The sequence below is a fragment of the Hydra vulgaris genome, chromosome 07 (genome assembly GCF_038396675.1).
Source record: "Hydra vulgaris chromosome 07, alternate assembly HydraT2T_AEP".
Classification (NCBI taxonomy): Eukaryota; Metazoa; Cnidaria; class Hydrozoa; order Anthoathecata; family Hydridae; genus Hydra; species Hydra vulgaris.
The window spans coordinates 11,851,322-11,877,482 of NC_088926.1; the positions used below are offsets into that span (position 1 = coordinate 11,851,322).

At 26.2% G+C, this 26,161-nt stretch overlaps 1 protein-coding gene across 1 annotated transcript in view; it reads right to left on the reverse strand.

Moving 5' to 3' along the window:
* Positions 1-230: 230 nt before the first annotated feature.
* The window catches only part of LOC100205928 (kelch-like protein diablo), a 28,447-nt gene continuing 2,516 nt past the window's right edge, over positions 231-26,161 (reverse strand). Inside the window, exons 4-10 of the mRNA XM_065801057.1 lie at positions 17,624-17,733; positions 17,075-17,262; positions 16,624-16,830; positions 16,141-16,274; positions 8,397-8,500; positions 5,424-5,651; positions 231-1,119 (exon numbers count right to left, since the gene is read on the reverse strand). Of these exons, the coding sequence (XP_065657129.1) occupies positions 948-1,119; positions 5,424-5,651; positions 8,397-8,500; positions 16,141-16,274; positions 16,624-16,830; positions 17,075-17,262; positions 17,624-17,733 (1,143 nt within the window). The 3' untranslated portion in view covers positions 231-947. The remainder of the gene's footprint in view (positions 1,120-5,423; positions 5,652-8,396; positions 8,501-16,140; positions 16,275-16,623; positions 16,831-17,074; positions 17,263-17,623; positions 17,734-26,161) is intronic.

Genomic DNA, 26,161 nt, shown 5'->3' on the forward strand with positions numbered 1-26,161 from the left:
ATGAATACACATACTTTGTACTAAAGTTTACATTAGGTTTTGTGTTATTCATGCAAACCAGTTTACTACAACTTATTTGTTTGAATTAAAAAAAAACAATAAATACATCATATTGTGTCCTCAAAATTTCAAACTACTAAAGCTTTTAGATGTGCATTAACAATGTGTTTACTATAAAAGACATTTTTTACTCTAAAAAAGAGAGCAAAAAAAATAATGAATAGAAAATAATAGAAATCACTTTTTTTATTTTCAAAATGAATTAAATCTTATTTAGTTACAATTTTATTTATAATTTTTATAACCACTTGTAAATATAATGTACAATTGAAAATGTCAAAAACAACAACAACGTAAATCTAATTTAAAAAAGTTTACCATTATCACTAATTATACCCTAAAAAATTCTGTGCAAATTAAGCAATAAAAATAAATATATATACAAATTAACTTTTCAAAATATATTAACAAATATTAACATATATTATATAAAAAGTAGATACAACAAAATATAGTTAAACACAATTTTAACATTTTTTTGGCTTGCTTTGCAAGTATTTAACAACATTTGTAAAATGAAGCTACAAGAAACACTGACTGTACATTTATCAGTACTGACTATGCACTTATCAATACTGACTGTGTGTTTATCAATACTGACTGTGTATTTATCAATCCATGCTGTGCATTTATCAGCACTAACTAATTGTTCATAAATACTAACTATGAAATTAATATTAAATGTACATCAATTATTTAATCCTGGCTGTGTATTTATTAATACTGGATGTGCATTCTTTATAAGTGCATGTATCTTTACCACCTCTATTTTCTAAGTTAATTCCTTGAAGAAAACTTGGAGATACTAGTTGCATGATAAAACCATGTTAAAAATGCATATAAAACAGTTGAGTACTGATGTGTAGTTAAATATGCTCAAGTACATATCAGTTGGTGTTAACATGTCCAGGAAACATCACAGGTGATGCTGACCTTATATGCATATCAGCAGATCTCTTCTGATATGGCTTTTTATAAGAAGCAACGCAAACTGCAACACAATCTCGTGCAAAATTCATTGGTGGTCCAACATGCCATTGGTTAGTTAAGGGATCGTATCTAATGTAAAAAATTACAATAAAAAATGATATCAGTACAAAATATAGTATATTATGTATGTATGTATGTATGTATGTATGTATGTATGTATGTATGTATGTATGTATGTATGTATGTATGTATGTATGTATGTATGTATGTATATATATATATATATATATATATGTATATATATATATATATTGTATGATTGTTTTATGTTATAATTTATCTGGTGAAACAGAATGAATGAAACTTCTTAAATAGACATAAATAGAACCATCTTTTTCTTAATTAAACTCCTTTGCCTGTTAGACTTTTCCATTTTTAAATTCACATGAATACAAACCATGTCATTAAAATTTGAAATGCTACACAGTTTTTATCATATTTAATAAATATGGCTATAAAAAATGACTTACGGTGGCAAACAAATTTAAGTAATGTGACATATTTTGTTACGGATTTGCTGTAGACATAAATGTGATGTTAAAAGAGAAATCAATGTTTTTTTTTAAGTATTTCTTACTAAGATATTTTATTAACATTAACAATAAACTATTTGTCTACAAAAAATAACTATTTAAACTTAAATTAATGACCTACAACTGATAGTAGTAATAAAAATGGGTATTGACATTTTATCTACCATATTTAAAAAAATACTAATGGGGTATTGAAATAGTATTAAAAAAATAACATATGTTTAATCCTTATAGATTCCTTTTTTTTGATTAAGAGCTGCTTAAAAATTTTTGATTGCTGCCTAATGTAAGAATCAGCTCCCTGAGCTCAATAGTTTTTTTAAATTTTTATTTATCTTATTTTCCAAAAAAACATTTGATCGTTCTCTAGATATTGGACTTCAAAGTTTGACAAATATTTTAGGATAATTGACAAAGATGTGTCAAATGCATTTTCAAACTTGAAATTAGAGCAAAGCCCATGGTTATTTTATTTCATTATTGTATGTAGTTTAAACCTAAAAAAAAAGGAGAAAAGATATATGGTAGACAGATGGCTTGTCTAAATATCATGCTTCAAAGATTGCAAAAATTGATTTTTCATTATTTTCAATTTTCATTTTCATCCAAAGGCTTTAGTATACAATTTTTTTAAAATATTAAATCATCTAGTAAAGTACATAAATATAAAAATATCCCTGAGGAAATAAAAGGTTGAAATAAGTAAATAATAAGTAAAATAAGGGTTGAAGCTGTTCATTAGTAACAAGGGATAGGGGAGGGGGTCATAAAGCTTCACAAAAAATCATGACATTTATAAACAGCCCCATATTAGCTTAACTCAAATAATTATTAAATAAATTCTGCAAATATTATTTTTAATCTTACATTTTAAAGAATAAAAAAAAAGCAAAAACTGAAAGCTCAGGTTTCTCTTATATGATAATTTTTGAAAAGCTAGAGCCATTTACATGTTACAAACAAAAGCTCCAAAAGATTTAAACTCTGTTTTGAGTCGAATTTCACAACTAAGAAGCTGTTAATAAACTACATAACACTTTTTTGGAAATTTTTGAACCCTTCCCCCTCTTGTCACAAAGTGTCACTAAATTTAAACACCTCCCCTCCCCCATCCTCCTACATCTTGACATAATTTATGAACAGCTCCTAAGCCTTTTCTTTCCATAGGTATTTTTAATATTTTGAGATTTTTTACTAAATGAAGATTTATAATTAAAGAAAAATTATCAATGTTAAGGTTAATAAATATGTCAAGGTTAATAAATATATATATTTTTTGAGTACTTTTGAACCATGATATTTAGACAGACTAAACATTTTAGATTACCTATTTTATCATTTTCAGTTTTGAACAAGCCAATAAACATTAAAAAAGTGAAATATCCATTAGAAAGTATGTACTTTGTTCTATTTTCAAGATTGAAAATGCTTTTGAAACCATTTGGTCATTATTTTCTAAAAGTATTAGAAATTATTTCTAAAAATATTAGAAATTATTTCTAAAAATATTAGAAATTATTTCTAAAAATATTAGAAATTATTTCTAAAAATATTAGAAATTATTTCTAAAAATATTAGAAATTATTTCTAAAAATATTAGAAATTATTTCTAAAAATATTAGAAATTATTTCTAAAAATATTAGAAATTATTTCTAAAAATATTAGAAATTATTTCTAAAAATATTAGAAATTATTTCTAAAAATATTAGAAATTATTTCTAAAAATATTAGAAATTATTTCTAAAAATATTAGAAATTATTTCTAAAAATATTAGAAATTATTTCTAAAAATATTAGAAATTATTTCTAAAAATATTAGAAATTATTTCTAAAAATATTAGAAATTATTTCTAAAAATATTAGAAATTATTTCTAAAAATATTAGAAATTATTTCTAAAAATATTAGAAATTATTTCTAAAAATATTAGAAATTATTTCTAAAAATATTAGAAATTATTTCTAAAAATATTAGAAATTATTTCTAAAAATATTAGAAATTATTTCTAAAAATATTAGAAATTATTTCTATAAATATTAGAAATTATTTCTAAAAATATTAGAAATTATTTCTAAAAATATTAGAAATTATTTCTAAAAATATTAGAAATTATTTCTAAAAATATTAGAAATTATTTCTAAAAATATTAGAAATTATTTCTAAAAATGTTAGAAATTATTTCTAAAAATGTTAGAAATTATTTCTAAAAATGTTAGAAATTATTTCTAAAAATGTTAGAAATTATTTCTAAAAATATTAGAAATTATTTCTAAAAATATTAGAAATATCTTTTAATAACACTATTGAAAATGTATTTTTGATTCTTACAAAAAGTCACTCAAACAACCTTATGTTACTTTAAACAATTTTTCAAGGCATTGTTAGTCTAAAAAAAGTTTTATGATTTCGTAATTCCATTACTATACAATTAAATAATTGATATTCAATTTGAATAAGTTGGCGGTCAAGGTTTGCAAAAACTTAGGGTATTTAATAAAACCTGGTATAGTGGTTTTTTGGGTATAACTTTATTTTGTATTTATTTTTAAAATTTTAATTTTATTCAATAACATTGATAATAATTTTCATCAAGCTCATTTAAAGTTTATGTTATGTTTTATGTTAATAAAAATTATGCTAATTAATCTCAGTATTCTTTTTTCAAAAATGCTGTAGATATTTTATGTTATTAGACACAATAAAAAAATTTGTTTTTGATAATGTTAAATCATTTTCTAAGAATTACTGAGTTTTGAAACTCTTTCCATCAGGCTTTCCTGATTTAGTTTTTTATTTTCAGTTTTTTTATACTCAAAATTTTTTGTCAAGTATCAAGTAATTTAACCCTTATAATTTAACCCGTATTAATACCCTTAATTTTGGAGTTTATTCAATGCCTAAAAGTGTATCAAATATTAAAAGTTTATTGATAAGAAGATTCTTATCACTAATATAAACTTGCTGAATAAACATACTATTCTACATTTTAATTTTTCTATTAGCCTTAACTTATAAGTAGGGATGCACCGGAATTCTGTTCCAGTAAGAATTGGTGACTTTTAGGTTATTACATTTCCAGCTGAAATTACAATATTTCAGGCCAGAATGCTGGAATTTATTTTTTACCTTTTTTTAAAGAAATGTGACACAGACTGTGTAAAAAAATCATTGTCCTACAGGGCAATGAAGAACTATAGGTAAACCTAGGTAAAAAAATACAAATTTCTTAACAAATACAATGCAATTTTACTTGCAGTAACCAACTATGTAAGGATTTCTAGAAGTTTAGGAATATTGTGGTGCAAAAAGAGTTGCTATCCAGTTTTGGGCAACAAACTAGCTCTTTTTTCATCAAAAATGTTACCTGCCTTTGAGAAGTTACCTGCCTCTGAGAAGTTACCTGTCTCTGAGAATAGTCTCATTTTAAATGTTACTTAAATTTTAATTGATTAAAATGCATAGGATAATACGGTAAATATTTTAACCTAAATGGAAAAACAGAAAACGAAGAAATATTTTTAAATAAAAATATTATGCAGGTTAAAACTTTCAATAAATAAAATTATAAGAAACAAATAAAAACAAGGTATTAGATTTAAATGAAACAAGAATCAAGTTACTGAAATAGGTTATATAAATATTATAGGTTTTAAATATACATTATGTACAGACTTTCACTTTCTATCTTGAAGGCAAAAAATTACCTAAATATAATTCTCATTTCGGAATTCCAAATTTCCAATCCGGTACACCCCTTACTTATAAGTAACTTTTTGTTTAATTAGAACTCCAACATTGTGAAAAAATTTTTTGTATGAAAAAATTATTTAGAAAAGTTACTTTTCAATGGTATTTAGATGTTTTTCCCCATCATTTCCTCCACAAACATACAAAAAACCATCTAAAACGCCAACACCTGCACCACTACGGGGTGAAATTAATGAAGCAATAATGAGCCATTGATCTAAAGCAGGATCATAACGCTCAACAATTGGATAACGAGTAGAATTGTCACATCCACCAATTGCATAAATATATCGATTCAATGCTGCACATGTTACTTGTTTCCTGTGATAAAAATTAAAATAAAAATAATAAAAAAAAAACTAAAAAAAAAAAAACCAAAAAAATATATAAAACAATCTTATTAAACATATATTTTTCTCACTCTCAATTCTTAGAGATCTCTGTAAAGTTCTAAAAATCTCAGAGATCTTTCTACAATCTCATTAAATCAATTCTCTTATAAAATATTATAGCTAAATGTATCAATTTGGCAGCATTTTTCCAAATCGCATATTTAGCAGAATAGAACTAATCTTCAACTTTCAGAACTAGGTTCGGCATTCAGCAATGCTGATCTAACTGCCTACCTCAAAGTGTTTGAGGTCAGCAAAAAATTGCCAACCTCGTTTCTATGTTTTATGGTAACCCTTTTGTGTCAAATTTTTTTGCCAAGATAATGCTGACCTTTAACAGGCAATAGATTGCCAACCTTCTTTTTCCTATTTCCATGGGTTGAATCTTAAAATAAAACAATACTCAAGATAAGTAGAAACATAAAATGTCAAGATAAATAAACAACTATATAAAATGTCAAGATAAGTGAGGTTTTGTTATAGTAAAACAATACAAGACTGTAAAGCAAAAAAAACTTGTTATACTTTCATAATATCAAAGTTAAGATAAAAATCGCAATTCAAATAACTAATGCTTGAATTGACTGCTAACAATTATAGCTTGAAATAATTATTGCGTGCAAAAATTTTTTCATTAAATTAAAAACAAAGATTTGAGCAATAGAAAAGTAATTTTCAATGTTTAATTATTTTTTAAAGTTAATTTTTAAAATTAATTTTTAGCTTTTTTAAATTTTTATAAAATTCAATATTTAAAAAACAATTACTTATCTATTTTTTGAAAATTATTATTTATTATTATTTAAAAAGTTCAATTAAAAAAGATTTCAGTAATTTATTACCACCTAACACATTATTTTTAGACTAACATAAATCATTAGGAGACATTCAATATTTAGAAATTTAGTTACTAAGTCAAAGTGATCGCAATTTTAAAATTTTTTTTAAATTGGCAACACAGTTTAGTTTTTTCATTTTTTCATTATCAAAATTAAGATGTATTAAAGTGCTTTTTGAATTTTTTTCATAAAATTATTTTAAAAATGTCAAAGGAAAAGAAATTTGTTTTAGAAGTTGTGAGATTTTTCATTGCAGATATAGTGTCAATAAATGGCTCAACCAGTGGTATGAGAACTTATCCTCAACAAGTCCATGAATAACAATAGTATAATTCAAATAGAATAAGAAGTTCCAGACCAAAGCAAACAGCATAAAAATCAGTGATCTAATACCTGTAAAAAATCATTTGAAGGCAACATTGCTAGGAGGTCTTTATCCATAAGGAATACATTTACAAAGAATAAGCTTTTCATTTCATCTCATTTCTTACTTACTATGTTAAGCTAAACCAAAATCTCCCTTGGCAACTGCTATTTGAGATTATATTCATTGTGAAAGGTAATTTTTTATTATCATAAAAAAATAACATTCTTTTTATTCTTATACAAGTATTACTTTGTAAAAAATAAAGTTTATGCAATAATAACAAAAATTTAAGGAAACTATCTTTTCTCTATTGTGTAAACTGATTGCTATCAAGATTTTGTGGAAAGTCAGTAATAATGTATTTTTAATATAAATTTCCTCAGTTCCACAACAATTTGAAGACCACAGTTGACAGTCAAATGCAGGTTGACTTACCTAAAGCAGATAATGTTGCATTCAACACAAAACACTTGGACATCACAAAATAATTATTTGGAACAATTACCTCTATACCAATAAATCAACTAAGAGTTTGAAATAAAAAGGTTTGTTGTCAGATATTCGCATCAAACAGGCCGTTACACAGCTAAAGCTAAAGACCAAATTTTTTAAATATTGTGAAAATATGTAAGCTGTCTTTTTTAATTGTTTTTAAATGTTTGAAGTTATTAGCAACAACTTTATTTGAATGTTATTTGTTGCTTGCAACTTAAAAACAACACATTTGTAAAACCAAAAATAGTAGTGATATGACCACAAACTGGCTTTGATTTCGTTGAATTGCTTTTTACAGTTTTAATAACCTTAAACCATATATCTTTTTTCATACTGATCTCAAACATTATTTTGGTCACAAAAGAAATGTTAACTATTTGTGTTCATGATTTAGCTCCCATAAAAAGTTAACTCCCAAAATAGAATCTTTTCTGTGTCAATCAAAAAACAACATTTTATGATGCTGTGTCTTACAAAAGATGCATAAAAAAAGTCGTTGCAATTGAAATTCAATTTCAATGATAAATATATTGGCACTCTCTATGCAGAAACAGCTAAAAGCAATAAGAGATACTCCTAGACGCGAAAAAACATAGTAAACCCAAATATATAACCCAATATTTTGTACAATAAAATCCAACCTCTATGATAAGATGCTTCTGATCCTGGCTAAAGTGGCAAAATTCTTAGAAAAGTCATTAGCTCACACAAAACTAATAATCCACCTAGTTGTAAAATAACATTTTTTTCAAAAAATATTTTCAAAAGAGTAAAATCTTCTTAAAAACATATAGCAAGGCATACATTTTGTATCATCTTATAAATTTTGGAGTTTAATCTAAACAGTTCTAAACTTCTGAACGACAATATTTTTTACTGAAATTGCATTGACAATTTCAGTGCAAAATATCATCGTCTAAAGATATTTTAATTTTTATGGCACACAGACCCTTAGATAATAGATTATTTTTACCTTGCCACACTTATTGAGCAAATGCTTGACCAAGTATTTGTCTCAACGGAATACCGCTCACAGGAACGCAAATTGTTGCCATCAGAACCAGCAATTGCATAAATCTTGAATAAATAAAACCTTTAATAATTACAATGACTCTAAATATGAAAATTAAAAACACTATACTAAAATCTACTATAGCGTATATAGATCACCATTTGCTTATTAGTTTTGCTTATCTTTATAGCATACAACTTTTTCAGAATAACAACAACAACAAAAAAAGGAGTAATGAAAGAAAAGATTGCTGCCCTATCCCAAACCCTCAGGTGATAAAGCCCACTCCTTTGCAGCTGCAGGCTATAAGATAGTCAATATATGTACTGAATGTTTCAGCATTGGGCTATTTCAGTGTGACGTCACAGTGCTTATCTAAATATGCATTTATAGTTATATATATATATATATATATATATATATATATATATATATATATATATATATATATATATATATATATATACATATATATATATATATATATATATATATATATATATATATATATATATATATATATATATATATATATATATATATATATATATATACATATATATGTATATATATATATATATATATATATATATATATATATATATATATATATATATATATATATATATATATATATATATATATATATATATATAGACACAGTGGGGTGCAAAAAAAAGCCACACTAACATTTTTTCTTGATTTTCAAAATATAATGTATAATAAAGCAAAAAAAAAAAGGATGTGGTAGTGAAAAATCTAGGACAAAAAAGGTATGTTTATATATATACTAATATTTAAATGAATAAAATATTTTAAAAATGGATTAATACCGACACATTTAATGTTTTAGAAAACAACTAACATATATAGGAATCGGATATTGAAGTTGTTGACAAAGGAGAGTCTCACAGAAGCATTGGAAAACGTTTTAAATGACAAAACTCAACTATTAGTAGATTAGTAAAGAAATACAAACACACTGGTCCAGCTGAAAGGTCTGTTGAATCTGGGAGAAAGCTTAAAACTTCAAAAAAGGAAGATCGATACATTCTTAAGGTCATTAAAAAAGATTGTAAATTTACATATTCTGAGAAAAAACTGGATTTGAACCTTACTAATATCTCAAAATGGAAAATATCTTGTCGAATAAAAGCATCAAGTGAGTTTTTTTCTGGGAAGCAAATAAAAAAACTGTTTGTTAGAGGAATCAATTGCAACAAAAGAATAAAGTGGTGCATTGAGCACAAAGATTGGACATGTGAACAATGGGCTAAAGTAATTCGGAGTCTTCTTTTGTGTTGTTTTATAATGGTCGATCTCACTGCTGAAAACTAATCGGGGAAAAGTTCAACCCCCAAACATGCAAGGCAACCATTAAACATGACAAAAAGAATAATGTTTGGGGTTGTTTTAGTGCACACAAAGTTGGAAAGCTTTACCCGGTTGAGGATACCATGGACCAGCATTTGAATCACAAAATCTTAGCTAATCTTTTTGGACCAAGTATAAAAGAACTTTTCCATAACAAGAACTACATCTTTTAACAAGATAATGATCCCAAACATACGGCATGGTTGAATAAAAGATATCTGGAATCAAAATTAATAAAACTTATATTTTGGTCAGCTCAGCCTCCTGATTTGAATCCAATAGAAAATCTTTGGTCTATATTGGATAGAGAACTGCAAGATTGTAGGGCAACAAATGAACATGAAATGTTCCGAATTCTTCTCGCTGATTGGAATGCTTTGCCAAAGGACTTATTAAAAAGACTTGTAGATACTATGCCTTCTAGATGCGCAAAAGTCATAAGAAACAAAGGATGGCCAATTAAGTACTAATACAGCTAAAACTTCAAAAATACTTTACAAATCCTAATTTTTTTCCATTGTACAATAATTCTTTCAATGTACAATAACAATATATGTATTTTTATAAAAATTGTCCTGAATTACTTTTATTATATGAGTTGAAAACATTTTTTGTTGGATTTTTTATAAAAAAAATTGAGTGTGGCTTTTATTTTGCACCCCCTGCATATATATATTTATATATATATATATATATATATATATATATATATATATATATATATATATATATATATATATATATATATATATATATATATATATATATATATATATATATATTTATATATATATCAGGCCTTGTTACGAGATTTCAAAGTAACTCAACTCAGTAAATATATTTTGCATCGTTAGAAGTTATATTGCGTCACTAGCATCTTTTCAAGTACGCATTGTAATTAAAGTTATTTTATTAACACGTTAAAAATCATACAAACAGTTTGTTATTTTCTCACTATAACAAAAGTTACAAATAAAATCTAAGTTCTTATTTAAAAAATCATTTTATTATTTTTTTTAAATATGAACTAAATTTTATTTTGAAAAAAATATTTTTTTCATGAAACGTAAAATGTTTGTTTACTTTCTGATGATTTTACGGTTGGTTTTTGGCTATTTTATTAACTGTTAATAAATTTTTTGTTATTTAATTTGTGAACTCTTTTTAATAATGTTTTTAAACAATAGTTTTTTTTTGTTATTTATCAGTTACCGATAACATATTTGTGATCATAATTTATTTTCATAAATTAAACGAACGTCATTAAAACTTAACGTTATTGAATTAACAATAGGGTCATTCCATGCCAAGTGGTGCAAAGGTCCCTTATGGACCATCTCAGATTTTATTGAAATTTTTAGATTTTGTACATATATATGTTAAAAGCATGTTTTGAAAATTTTAGATCAATATCTAATATGGTTCTTGAGAAAACGCTATTTAAGTAGTGGGCTATTTTGCATAAAATTTCACTCTACAAGAAAAAAGGGTTTTTTCATCATTTTTAACAGCCAATAACTTTTAAACAAGTTAGTTTTATACTTCAATTATTATAAGATAGCAAGTGTGCTGTGGATACTTTGAAAAAAGAAAAAAATATTATTTCTGGCATCTTAACTTTTTCCATAATGGCGGGCTAAAGTTGATTTTTTTGTTTTAAGAATAAGTTTTTTTGTGATTTTAAAGACCTTAATCTTAAAAACTAGTTACAAAGTTAATACAAATCAAATTGCCTGCTGATCTACATGTGATGGATAAACATTTTAAAAAAAATCAGTTGATTAAAGAGCTGCATTCAAAAGTTATAGGTCTCCAAAATGAGTCAGATCAAGATTTTCGTAAAATTGATCTGTGATGCAAAGCATCTGTTACCTAAGATGGCACTTTTTTTTTTTTATAAAATTTTTTATACGCATCAATTAAAGACTGTTAATTAATAAAAACCATAAAAATTAATGGGCCCTTATTTATAACCCCCAAAAGGTAGTCTCTAAAAGTCAGGTAAATTTTCCATAAAATTCTGAAATTGACATAATAAATAAATGCATTGAATTATATAATGTTATTTATTATGAAATATCAATTAAAAAATATCAATGCTTAAAGCCTTTTAATCCCTTTAGATAAAGAACTTTTAAATCCCAATAGATAAAGTCCCCTCCCCTCTGTCCCCTCCCCTCTTTATAATACAATAATTTTTTTAATGAAAAACAAACAAAATGTTTTTAAGAAAATAAACAAAAATAATAAAATTTACAAAAATTTAAATTTCTCAAATAATAAAATAATCTCATTGATTTCTTTTAAGTCAATACTATAAAATCTTCCACTGTTTGACTGGACTTTAAGAGATTGCACTTTGCATAAAATATGCATTAGAGGTACCCAACAAAGATCATCTCTGCATGGCCACGTAAACTTGTTACATAAAGACTTTTTCATGAATTTCATATTAAGATCTTGATGCTCTTCTGAAATACTAAGAATATTTCCTAAATACCATTGAGTATCGTAAACGCAGGCCACATATTCTCCTGGTGAGTAACTGGAAATTTTATTAATATAAATTCTGCAAGTAGAAAAATCCACATTAGTGCAAATAATATCAAATGAGACTCTTCTTATTTTTATTGAGGTAAGTGACATTGGGATAAAACTGTGGTGGTTTTGTGTCCCAGGTATTGTCGAACAAGAACAATATCTCTCTTCCAAATTGAAGTTTGTAGTATGTGTTTCTATTGAAACTTTGTCAACAAAAAAAAAAGATATTCCTTTGACGTGTTGAACACATCAGCTGTACATGTTGCTTGGTGTGTCAATAGGATCGTTTAGTGATTGTAGACTGGCTCGTGCAACAAGACGTTTCACTGTTCCACCAACACCATCACAAGGGCTTTTACCATGCGATGTTGCAAAAAAGTGCCACTCTGCAGTCATGTCAAAATCGTGTTTATGGTAGCGTAAGTTGATAAGATTTTTGTAATTTTTATATTGTGATGCAGCTCCATCACTAAAATAGATAATGTGTTCAAATGTTTGTAATTATTTAAGTTTATCAATAACATTACCGATAAAGCAATGAACAGCATCTGTTCCATGTTTCAGATGATCTGATATAACACAATAACTTTGACTATCAAGTTTTCCATCTTTTATAAAATACGCAACAAAGGGTTGCACAGTTGCTTGGCTGTTATTCCAGTGAAAACCTTGCACTGCATCCTGTATTAGAAAACTATAGTTTTCTGCAAAGTCAAGAAGAACCAAAGCTTGATTTTCTTTTAAATTAGTTTTCAAATGTTGGTAGTAGGTGGCTTGACTTTTTGATATAAAATGATGCACTCGTAAACTATCTAACTGTTCATAAACCATTTCAATAAATTCATCTAAAGGTAGAGTTGCTGGTACTAAAGTACATTGGTAGTTTGATTTTTGCCATTGATAAAAGTTAACTTCACTAATTTCTTTTTCTGTAAACAAAGTGTCAATGTAGTCTAACAAAACCTTTTTAGCAGGACATTTATCGCAGCTATGCAGCATACAATCTCTATTTTCAATGCTACAAACCATTAATTTTAATAAGATTTTGTAATCAGAAATTCCAGGAATTTTCTGTACAAGGAGCTTTACATTTTGATGGTACTGGCAAACACAAACTGCATGCAGACCAGAAGCACCACCCACAGGAATGCACCACTTGGGCCTTAGCTCACAAAATTTTGAAAATCCAACTTTAAGATAATTATATTTCTTTTTAAACTCAATATGTAGCTCTTTCATATTGACTAGTAGAAGGCGCTTTTGAATATGTTGCTTTTTACTATCTACTTTAACTGAAACAAACTCTTTTTTTCCTGGACAAACCCTTGAATATTCATCACATTCGTAGAAATGAACAACCTCTGTAATTACATCTTCGCTTAGTTTTCTACCCGATTTTGGAGAAGGTTTTGATAGTATTCCACTTTTTTTACTTAATTTTCTGGCTTGTACTACAGATCTTTTTGAAGTAAAAAAAAACTTCTGAGTTTTCTCTATTGACCAACTGTCTGGAGTGAGTGTAAGAAGTGTGATTTTTTCAGAATTTGACAATGTTTTTTCAAATTTTGACTTAATTTGAGTCATAATATTGTCTAAATCTGTGTTTTTTTTTTTCAAACATTTTTTTGAGGGTGATTCAATTCCACAAAGTGCAGCTATTTCTAAACCTAGCACATTGGCAACAGCCTTTTGTGTATGAGCTCTTACGCTATCAATTTTACGCTTTCCATATGCAATTCTATCTTTTTTTGAAACAAGTTTTAGAGGTGAGCATCCAAAACTTGCAATACTTGAATTAAGATCTTCTTTTAATGTATGGTTGTCAACATAAATTTCTTTTTCTTGGAGTTCATTTTCTTTTGTAATATGTTTGCAATTCAGAACTTTTCTGCAACTAGTGCAAATTTTTTGACCAGGTATTAAACCAAAATCTTTGGCATATGAAAGACTGATAACTCTAAGAGAATCTAAAAAATAACGGAAATAATTATTGAATATTTTTTTTTTAATTTATTTAGTGTTATTAAGGTATTTTTATTAAATTAAGATATTAAATATTGAAACTTACTTTTCACATTTTTTGTGTGCTTGTTCAACGGATTACAACAATACCTGCGATGTTCATTCTCATACCTCGACAAGTAAACTTTCTCGTGATAGCTACAAATAAAATCTATGGGATTTATTTTGCTTCTCAAAGAAATAAGCTCTTGGTTTAGTTTAGACAGTTCTTGGTAGCGTTTACTTTTATTAGATAGATAGCACTGTTCATTTAATGCTTTACCAATACAGCAAGTAGAAAGCTCAGGCATATTACTTATTATTAATTAGTTCTAAAATACAACAATTTATTTGGTTTTATTAGTACTTTTTAGATTGACATACTAGTAATATAGAATTAAATGAAACAATAACTAAACTTTTAAAAAGTAATAATTTTTTATGGAAAATTTACCTGACTTTTAGAGACTACCTTTTGGAGGTTATAAATAAGCGCCCATTAATTTTTTTGGTTTTTATTAATTAACAGTCTTTAATTGATGCGTATAAAAAATTTTATAAAAAAAAAAAAGTGCCATCTTAGGTAACAGATGCTTTGCATCACAGATCAATTTTACGAAAATCTTGATCTGACTCATTTTGGAGACCTATAACTTTTGAATGCAGCTCTTTAATCAACTGATTTTTTTTAAAATGTTTATCCACCACATGTAGATCAGCAGGCAATTTGATTTGTATTAACTTTGTAACTAGTTTTTAAGATTAAGGTCTTTAAAATCACAAAAAAACTTATTCTTAAAACAAAAAAATCAACTTTAGCCCGCCATTATGGAAAAAGTTAAGATGCCAGAAATAATATTTTTTTCTTTTTTCAAAGTATCCACAGCACACTTGCTATCTTATAATAATTGAAGTATAAAACTAACTTGTTTAAAAGTTATTGGCTGTTAAAAATGATGAAAAAACCCTTTTTTCTTGTAGAGTGAAATTTTATGCAAAATAGCCCACTACTTAAATAGCGTTTTCTCAAGAACCATATTAGATATTGATCTAAAATTTTTAAAACATGCTTTTATTATATATATGTACAAAATCAAAAAATTTCAATAAAATCTGAGATGGTCCATGAGGGACCTCATTAAAATTTGCACCACTTGGCATGGAATGACCCAATAAACAAAATATCTTATTAATAAAATATTTACATCAAAATAAATCGTGCACTTTTTTAAACTATTATGACTAAAAATAATTTTTATATTTAAAAGGAATTTATATATTTAATTCCTTAAGATTTATATATTAAATTCCTTAAACTTAATTTATATATTTAATTCCTTAAACCACTTTATTTTTTTTAAATAATTTTTAAAACAACAAAAAAAATTATGAAATAAACTGTTTCTTTAACAAAAAACCAATAAGTTTACAATTGCAGTTAAATGCTTTTACTTACGACTTTATTTCTTCTGAATAAACGTCACGTTAACGACAATCAAAAGATAATTTAAATATTCTATAATATGTTTAAGTTTTTGCGTAGCGCAAAAGTGCTGAATGCGTAGGCAAATCGTTTTCGCAGGCAAAATGCGAGCTGCGTAACGCTTCTTAACAAGGCCTGATATATATATATATATATATATATATATATATATATATATATATATATATATATATATATATACAACTATAACAATAACTAAACAGTACTACAACAATAAAAATATATATTATTTTAAAAAATAATAATGTTAAATAATATTTATTAGGAGGAAATCAATCACATTACCTGTTCAGATGCCAAACACGTACAACATCCAACCCAAAATCGAGTTTGGTTCATCGAAGCAATAGGTGACCATTTACCAACTTTTGTATCATAACATTCAGCAGTGTTTAGAGGTGTTGAACCATTAAAACCACCTGAAATTATTTTAACCTATAAAACTAATTGTTTATAATAAAAGATGATATTAAACAAAGCTCATCATAAACTTATGGTTTTATTATTTTTGAATATATTTGTTTACAATTAATTTATAACTAACTGCATTTTATTTATTACCTAATAATTTTAATAAATAATTTCAAATCTATCAAACTCAAGTACACTCTTTTTTTTTTGGCAATCTTTAAAAGTAAAATTTAATAATACATATGTATAGCATTTTTTAAATATATTTATTATTCTAAATTTATATTTGAGCATTACTGAAACATAGAAATTCATTCAACAATTATAATAAAATTGCTTGAAATAAAGAAAACTAACCAATAGCATAAATCTTTCCAGCGCACATAGTAACACCTACACCATTACGGTTAGATGACATCTCAGGTAATGGTATCCAAACATTGTTGTAAGGGTCGTAGCGTTCAGCAGTGTTTAAACGACTAGTATCGTCACTTCCACCGCAAATGTATAATGCACCACCAATAGATGCTATGTCAGCTCCAAAACGACAAATGCTCATTTCGCCTATAAAAAATATGCTAATGATAATCGTAAATTATTAATCAACTATCACTTCAACATTTTAAATAATTATTCAACTTAAAAAACTTAAAAATTATTATTACATTTTATCACTATGTATTACACTATGTATTACACTATGTATCACACTATGTATCACATAGTAAAATTATAGGTTAACAATTATTCATGACAATTTTTACTACTATAATTGTTAAACAGTTTTTAAAAAATTTTAATGAATTACCAATAGGTTTCCATTTTCCTTCCTTTGGATCATACTTTTCCGCTGTTTTCATAGCCTCTCTTCGACTCATTCCTCCAACAGCATACATTACATGGTGGGAAGCAGCAAACTTTCGCGGAAGAATGCAAGCAGATGCTGTTTTCAATTTTGGAAGCAAAAGAAACTTAGTAGCCTCCAAAAGTAAGTCACTTAAAAAATTTTAATAAAAAATTTATTATATATATATATATATATATTTTTGTAAACAAATATTTATATGATATTATATTAAAATATGACTATATTATAAGGTTATTAATAAGACTATATTTATTATATACATAACATAAATCACTAAATATGTTTAAACAGCTATAAATTTATTCTTTCAAAACTTATTTATCATCAATATAGATTTGTATTTATACTATATATTTACGATTTATGATAATTTTGTATATAATAACTAACTAAAAATAAATGTAGAAGCTTGTATAAAAATATATAAAATAATTGATTATTAATTTAAATGATAAGATATGATTCAAAACTATGAACATATCTTTTTACCAGCATACGCGATTTTCTCTGATAATATCTTCATTAGCAACACGTTCCATTAAAAACTCTGCAGATAGCAAAGGGAATCTGACATGAGAAAACAATTCTGCTGCATATTTCTAATCAAGAAATAAAATAAAATAAATAACTGTCTTTTAACCTCTTTTAATTAGAGCTTTAAATGTATTTAAAAATGTATTCAAAGTAAAATTAGATCAAAAAATTCAAATAAATATTCAAAAAAGAAACAAGTTAAATTTTACATTGATAAATTTAGACACATTTTAGTTTTTTTTAATTTAATTGTTTTTTAATGTAGATTAAATCATCTTTCTGTGTCAATAAAACTTATGGGGAAAAGGGAGCAGATGATATAGCAATCATGCTGGAACACTATTTTGACTACATTTTATAAAAAGATTTATTACATTTGCAAATTTTTTGTAATGCAGGTGTTGGGCATAATTTAAATTATAGACAATTATTCATTTTTAACAATGTAGTAAACAAGAAACGGTTTCAATAAATCAAACTTATCTTTTCTGATAAGGGACTACAGCTACACAGAGTGTAACCATTATATGGTATTAGTTAACCAAAAAGTTTAAGCAAAGCTACCAGTAAATTGGGTGCAAAAACTTTGTACCTGTGATAAGAAGTCTTCACCATTCAAAATCATTAAGATGGAGCTGGACATTTTTCTGAGCATATTAAACCATTTTATTGAATTTTATTTTTTAATTTTTTTGTACTTTATTTTAGGTGCCCAAGAAGACCAAACAGTTTTGTCACAAAGCACTGCAGATAAACATTTAACTAGGAGATTCACTTCTTTACCAACGACACAAAGTATTCTCAGAGCTTGCATTGAACTCTAGATCTCTTGCTTCTTTAAGAAAGCTCTCTAACCACTGCGCAATGGCTTAACAAACAGCTGCTTAACAAAATGGCTGTTAAACAAAATACTATGCCACGGCTGCTTACAAAGCCAAATATCCAATACCAATACCCACTAATCGTGAAATTATTTCCTCACAATAATTCCCTACTATGTTAAAATGCAGATTCAGTTGTAACCTTTTGAAGGGTTATACAAAAATGTTTTTGAAAAAAAAAACACAAAAAAACCCAGTTATTACAAAAACCCTCTTGTTCTTGTACAATCACAGGTTGCTAATCAGCTGTGCCAAGCTGACCTTCAAATTCTAAAATATTTTTGCATTCCTGTGACCCAGTATTTTTTTAATGATCTGTCTCACAAAGGTCAATAAGGCATGATGAATCAGTTTCAGAGTTGATTGAACTTGAGTGTATATAAATTACTGTAACAAATGATTAACAGTAACAGATGAAAAAACATCACTAATTTTCTCCTTCATTCTTCTTAACTTTATAGCTTCAACTGCATTTACTGCTTTTAACTTAAAATCTAAAAGGTCAACAGATCTAATTTAAAAATAGCTAATAAAGTTTCTTTATTTCTATTGTATTTAGAATTTTAAATCAACAAAGTTTATATCACTAGACTTACAAGCTTAACTTGTGTTGTTTCATAAATGTTACTTTTTCAAAATGTTTTTATCTAGTTAAAACAGATTAAACTATTAATCATGTTTTACTGATTGTGTAAAGATTATTGACAAGTTGTTATTTGGGGCAAAATTCAAAATATATTTTATTATAGTTTATCATTTTATTATATTATAGTTTATTAGTTTCATTCTATTGCAATTAATTTTAATATTTGGTTGAAATAATTTGTTATAACAATTACTTTATATTATTGCTGAACTTATGGCTGCTGCCATTACCCATTTGTGCGCGTTTGACACAGAGTTTTTAGCATGCTTTAAATATTTCTCTTTGTATTTTTGACCACGCAATGAGGTATTTTTAAATCTTTATAATCTGTTAATACCTGCTTAATCAGTAATAAGATTGAAAACTTTGCTTCATCAACTTAATCAGTAATAAGATTAAAAACTTTTTAACTTGATGACAACTGTAGTAATGAATAAACCTTATATTATTTTCAAATTAGTATAGTAAGTTTTTAAAGTCAGGTAATTTATTTAACTCATGCATTTTAATAATAATTGTTTTACTATCTTGCATTGAATGAATTTCAAAGTAATGAATGGAAATTTTTTGATGGAGGATTACATTTCAACATTCAATGCTAGCAGTATTCGCTGAGCGGACAGGCCTTATAATTTTTTCAATTTGCTTTATTTATGAGTTCTTATCTGTAAAAGTTTTGTAATTTTTTTTACTTTTTATTGCTTTTTTGATTAAATACTAATAATAATTTGTCAATAACTACTAATAACTTACTATAATACTTACTATTAATTATAATAAACTACTAATAACTTACTATAATAACTACTTAATAAAATACATTACTAGTATTATTATTAGTTATAAAGATTATATCAATTTGTTTATAACTTTAGTTAAAGTTCTTGATAGAAATATGTTATCTTTAAACATTGCTATATTATTTTAAAACATGTAATTTAAATAGGACAAAGAGTAGAGACAGAATATAATAGATAATTATATTATGCTCTGTTTTATTTGCTTAATTTATTTTAAATAAGTTTTATTATATTAAGCATCATTTTTACACACTCCTTTAATGCTTAGTTATGTCTGATAATTTAAGAATTGAAATTATTTGTCGAAATGAAAGAAACAAGGTCAGACAAGATGAATTGAACTGTTGCCAAATTAAAAGAGATAAGCTAGCTGAGATAAACCGTCGTCTAAATGAAAGAGATGAGCCTAGGTGAGCTGAGATAAATTGCCATAGAAATAAAAGATATCAGGCTAGGCGAGAACTCAGTAAGTATAAATGCATTGCATAGCAAGAAATATTATTGCTATAAAGAGTAACTACCTCAGAGAATTAAAAACCATATTTGTCAGATAGCGATGCGAAGAAGTTTTTAAACAAAATTCATTTTTGTGCTGCCATTTAAGAAAAGTTGTATTAGCCCCTCTTTCTCTATGTCCACCATTTTTGACTGATTTAATGACAGGAAACCATGTTGATCATCCTGTCAATCATAGTTTTTTTAAACACATAAGGAGTTATAATTCCTCTTTATCTTTTGCTTCCTTCACAGCCAAAATAGCTCCTCCCTCAAAAAATGACCCTTTCTGTTTCCTGAAGGTTTTTTACCCACATATTGTCAGTTAAATATATATGATCCAGCAGTTAAATATATATGATCCAGCAGTTAAATATATATGATCCAGCAGTTAAATATATATGATGCAGCAGTGTCATTCAGAATGGAGCAACCTGGTAATGATGTTTGTATAAATGAGTTAATACAATTCTTACAAACTTTAAATAACCAAGAAAACCCATTTGCTCTTGCATTTAAAAACATGGCAGAAGTAGAAGATGAAGAAATGATGATGGCACAATCAACTGGAGCACTGTGTTACTTTGTCCCAGTATTATAGTTATAGGCTTGCTGGTAGACAAAATTTCAAGTCCTTAATACAAACTAATTAGGCCTATATAATTAATGTTTAATTTAACGCTATTGCTGCCATTATTTATTTGTGCGTGTTTGACACTGAGTTTTTAAAAAAGATTTGTTACGCTTGGCCATATAAGTTATTCTCAAATCTTTATTACCTCTATTATAATCTGTTGATTCAGTTATAAGATCTTAAATCTCTATATAAAATAATAATTTGATGCAATCATAAATTCTGTGGTAATAGATAGACCTTATTTTATTTTTAAAATAGTAAAGAAACTTATGTTATTATGTGCTTATATGTGTATGAATTATATGGGTTTAAATTTTGTAAGTGTTTATGTGTCATAAATGTGTAAATGCCTGTAATATATAATGTGTGTTATGCGTAAGTGGTTATTTTGTTTCTATGGCTTTAAAGTGTTGTGACTTGGCTTGTGAGTTTACAGCAAGAGTGTAGTATTGTATTATTATTGTTTTTTTTTTATATATATAGCTCTAGCTGCTTTTTCTGGTAGAACAAGTATGTTGTTGTACTCATACCTAATTTAGTACATTGATTGCTTTTATATTACATTTTTTTAATACTGCAAGAGTTTTTTAAAATGCCTTAAGGCAAAAAAAATCAAATTTTACTTTTATACAAAACAAGCTTATTTAGATGTCTACAAAGGTATGTCGTTGAACAAAAACTTCACAAATGTTGTATTTGTAAATGTTTTTTATTTTTCATATAATGTGGTATGTTAGTTTTTATTATGTGTTACATAAGCCTATATGGGTTTATATTTTATTTTATATTAGTTTGTTATTCTATGTGTGTGCTGTTAGTAGTTAAAATATGTTCAATAAACTCTGGAAAACTCAGTAACCTTTAATAACTGAAACTAATTTTAAAATTTATTTGAGCCTTTATTTATGGATTATACTCCCAATAACTCTAACATTCTCTAACAAGCTAATTTCTTGGTCCCTTTAAGGTTTTAGCAATTTAGAGTTTACTGTAATATATTATGTTATTTGTTAATTTTGTGATGTGTTGTTTTGTGTTGATAGATGACTTGGTTTACTTTTCACATCAGTGTCTTTAGTTAAAATGATTATTGGGTAGTTTCATTACTGAAACTGACTTCATATAATCATTCACTAAAAGCTAAGGATTCAGTTTTCATATATAAAAAAAAACATTTATGGTATTGTGATCATTTATTTTTAGGCTTGCTTTTTTAAAAAGAGTTAATCCAAACTTACAACAATAAATCTTGAAACTTTCACAAAAGAAAAACAACCTCACAAAGTAAGTTTCTTATTTATTATCTGTTTAGTCACATTTATTTTTCAAATAAATAGAGTACATAACAAATTAATGTGTATTAAATGTATTCAATTAATAGCTTTGTTCGATTATTAGGTCAAATATTTATGTTATTTTTAAATATGTGAATGGAAATTTATACTTTTATTACTTTTTGTTCGACGGTTTCCATTTGCATCAAGACGGTTTCCATTTGCATTAAGACGGTTTCCATTTGCATTAAGACGGTTTCCATTTGCATTAAGTATCGATTTTTGACACAAACAACACGTTTAATAATTTATTTGCTTGGCAGTAAAAACAGCTTAATTGAATGAATTTGTTAAGAGTTTTTTTTACTGAAAAGCTTTTATAAAAAATATCAAACAGATAAAGCTAACTTATTTGAAATAACTTAGTCTCTTTGGCCCATTTTTTAATGTCCAAATTTGCTTTTTAAATAAATCTTAATGAGAGGGTTAAAATATTATTATAGCCTAAGTTTCAAATTAGACCTGAAGAAATGTTATGCAACTATCTTATATGTTTTGATACTTTTATTATGTAAAAAATATTGTAGAAAATAAGTACAGTTCTAAAGTATAGCAAATTAATTGTTAACCAAAAGGCAAGACCTTAAAATCGATTAATTTTTTATCATTTTTATAGTAAAAAATGTTCTTTTACGTGATCCTGAAGTTGAGAGAATAATGGAGGGTGCCCTTGTGATTTAGTTAAAACATATCCTAGCACCTACAGACAATTGATTCAATTTTGATACTTCCTAGATTGTTCTTACTTTAAACCTAAATTTTGGCCTTATGTTAGACATGTCTCGTGTCTTTAAATGTATATGACTCTATGTGTAATTAAGGCTATTTTTTAAATATTACAGTGAATGTATGATATTTTACTGACCATGACATATTTCCATTAAATGATCAGGTCTCTGAATTGTGACAAAAAACAAAACAAAAAACAATAGAAATGTTTAAAATTTGCCATAACATAAAATAAAATTGTTTGTGGTGAAAAAACCTAGATTTGAGATTTTTTTTATTCTTTATATCTTTAAAATCACTTTTGCTTGTCCAGATTTGAATAAGATTTTAAATAAATGCATTGTTTAGGAGAAATAATAATAATAATAATTAAAATGCTGTTGAGATAGAGCACCAGGCAATACCTATGACAGTCAACACAATAGTTGTCTAAAAATTTAGCTGCAACTTGTTTTTCTTGTTCAATATTATCTGCAAGCCAATCAGCTTAAGTCTGGATTTAAACTCTTTGACTGAGTAGACTCCACTACCGATTCTGGCAAATTATTCCATCTAAAGACAACACTGTTTGTAAAGAAGTGTTGTCTTCTTAAACAACTTTTAACAAACTCTGATTTAACACGATGTTTATAACCCCTTATATTGAATGCTGGACCTGGTTTATTGATTGAATGCATTTGTATCTGGACTTTCCTCATATCGATAGATTCAAAACCTTTATATAACTTATATTGTTGTATAAGGTCACCTCTTAGTCTTCAAACTTCTAAAGTTGTTAAATCTAATATTTTTAGTCTTTGATTATATCCCAGATGTCTTAATTCTGGTATCAATTTAGTTGCTCTTCTTGAAAATGAAATGAAAATGAAAATCATAGTTTAATAATATGATCTGTTTTCGTTTATAGGCAGTATTTTGTAACAATAAGCTCTTTCATAGAGTTCTCAAATTTTTGATGAAATGATGATGAAATGATGAAATGATTTTGATGATGACAGAAATGTTGTATATTGACAACAATATTTAATTAATATGTACCAGAACAGATTATTAAAACACCTAAACAAAAAAAAATTACAAAATATAAGGTTCTTGTGTGGACATAATACACAGACAAAATCTAATTCCAAATAAAAGAACTAAAATGATTCAAAATTTCCTTAATTACACTGAGTTGTCAGTCAATCTAGATTGTCTTAATTACACTGAGTTGTCAGTCAATCTAGATTGTCTTAATTACACTGAGTTGTCAGTCGATCTAGATTGTCTTAATTACACTAAGTTGTCAGTCAATCTAGATTGTCTTAATTACACTGAGTTGTCAGTCAATCTAGATTGTCTTAATTACACTGAGTTGTCAGTCAATCTAGATTGTCTTTAATAAATGATAAATCTATTGAAATAAAAGTTCAAAATTGATTTTTAAATGTCTACGACATAAATTGTATACTTGCAAAGGCAAATATCAAACTAACTTTAATTCTAAACTTGATAAACTAATTAATGTTAATTGTGTCATGTGACAATGTTTATGTTAAGTGCAAAAAGACAAATGTATAGTGAAACACATAATTTGTATATGGAGACGTGCTTGCTTGTGAAAAATATAACAGCCTAAAGAACATTTATTCTATTCTATCAGATAACACAGCATCAAACACTTTTGAGGATTGGTTTGGTGGTTTATCAGAATGAGATAATAGGGAAGAAACTTTACACAATAGGCTTTCATCAAAATAAACTCCCATTAAAATCCTTTTTAAAAAATTGGATGTAAAAACAACTGGTCAAAAAATATAGTGGAAAGTTGGTATAAGCTGCTCGGAAGAAATTCTTTGTAAATCTTAAATACAGTTTGAACTTAAAAAAACTAGAAAAGAGTTTTCTGATATAGAAATTTACACTTTTATTCAAAAATAAAGCCAAATATTCATGATTTACTCATTCCCAGAGAGTTGAGAGGTGTTTAAAATTAATTTCAGAATATTATTTTTTATCTAATAGTCAGAAAAACTAAACCTAAAGTCAGAAATCTAAAGTCAGAAAAACTAACAAAACTACTTAGCCAAAAGTTGCATCATGGCTTTATGTCAAAAGTATATTATTCTCAGTCATGATTTAATTTTGTTGCATGCTCAAAATAGCTTTAGTTTTATTTTCGCTTTAAAAAAAAAATTTTGTAAAAATTTATATGTAAAATGTGTTGCTCGTTGCTCTACTTAAATTAATAAAAAATACTTTATAAAAATAAAGCAATAAGCTGCCTATAATTTCTAACAAAAATTTTGATTTTTTCCTCGGTGTCTCAAGATTTTTTGAGTAAAATTTAAGTAAAATACTAAAAAATATAAAACCACAAGCAAAAAACAAATATTTTTCAAACAGTTGTTGATGGAGAAGATACATATAAAATTTGTTCACTAATCAGCAAGCTGCCATATTACTTAAGACTTTCTACTTTTTTATCTTTCAGTACCTTAGTCATTACAAGGTTTGAAAAAAAGGGAAAAATCAACCTACCCTATTCAAAAAAGGTTATGTCAAAATTTTGAAAAGAGTCCAGACCCCAAATTAGTACATTACTTTTAAACAACAAAAAGGCTGACCCACATTCATTCCACATAGGACAAGAGGGTTAGTTATTAGCCCTATTTTAATGAAAACTTTACCTGTGGCACCCTTATACCTCAACCACTTTAATAAATAAACAAAAAAAAATGGCAATGTGTTCTAATATTTATGTTTCAGGAGCACTTTTCTTAAACATTTCTTCAGCTAACTTTGAGAACAATGAAAAAACAATAAAATATTTGCTTAAAAACCATATTTATTTTTCCTAAATAATAAATCAAAATTTAGCATGATTCAGCATCACCATCTTCAGCATAATCCAACTATTTTTACCGCTTTGATTTCACTTGTGATTAATAAGTTCAAAATTTGATTTTTTTTGGGACAATTAAAGCAACTT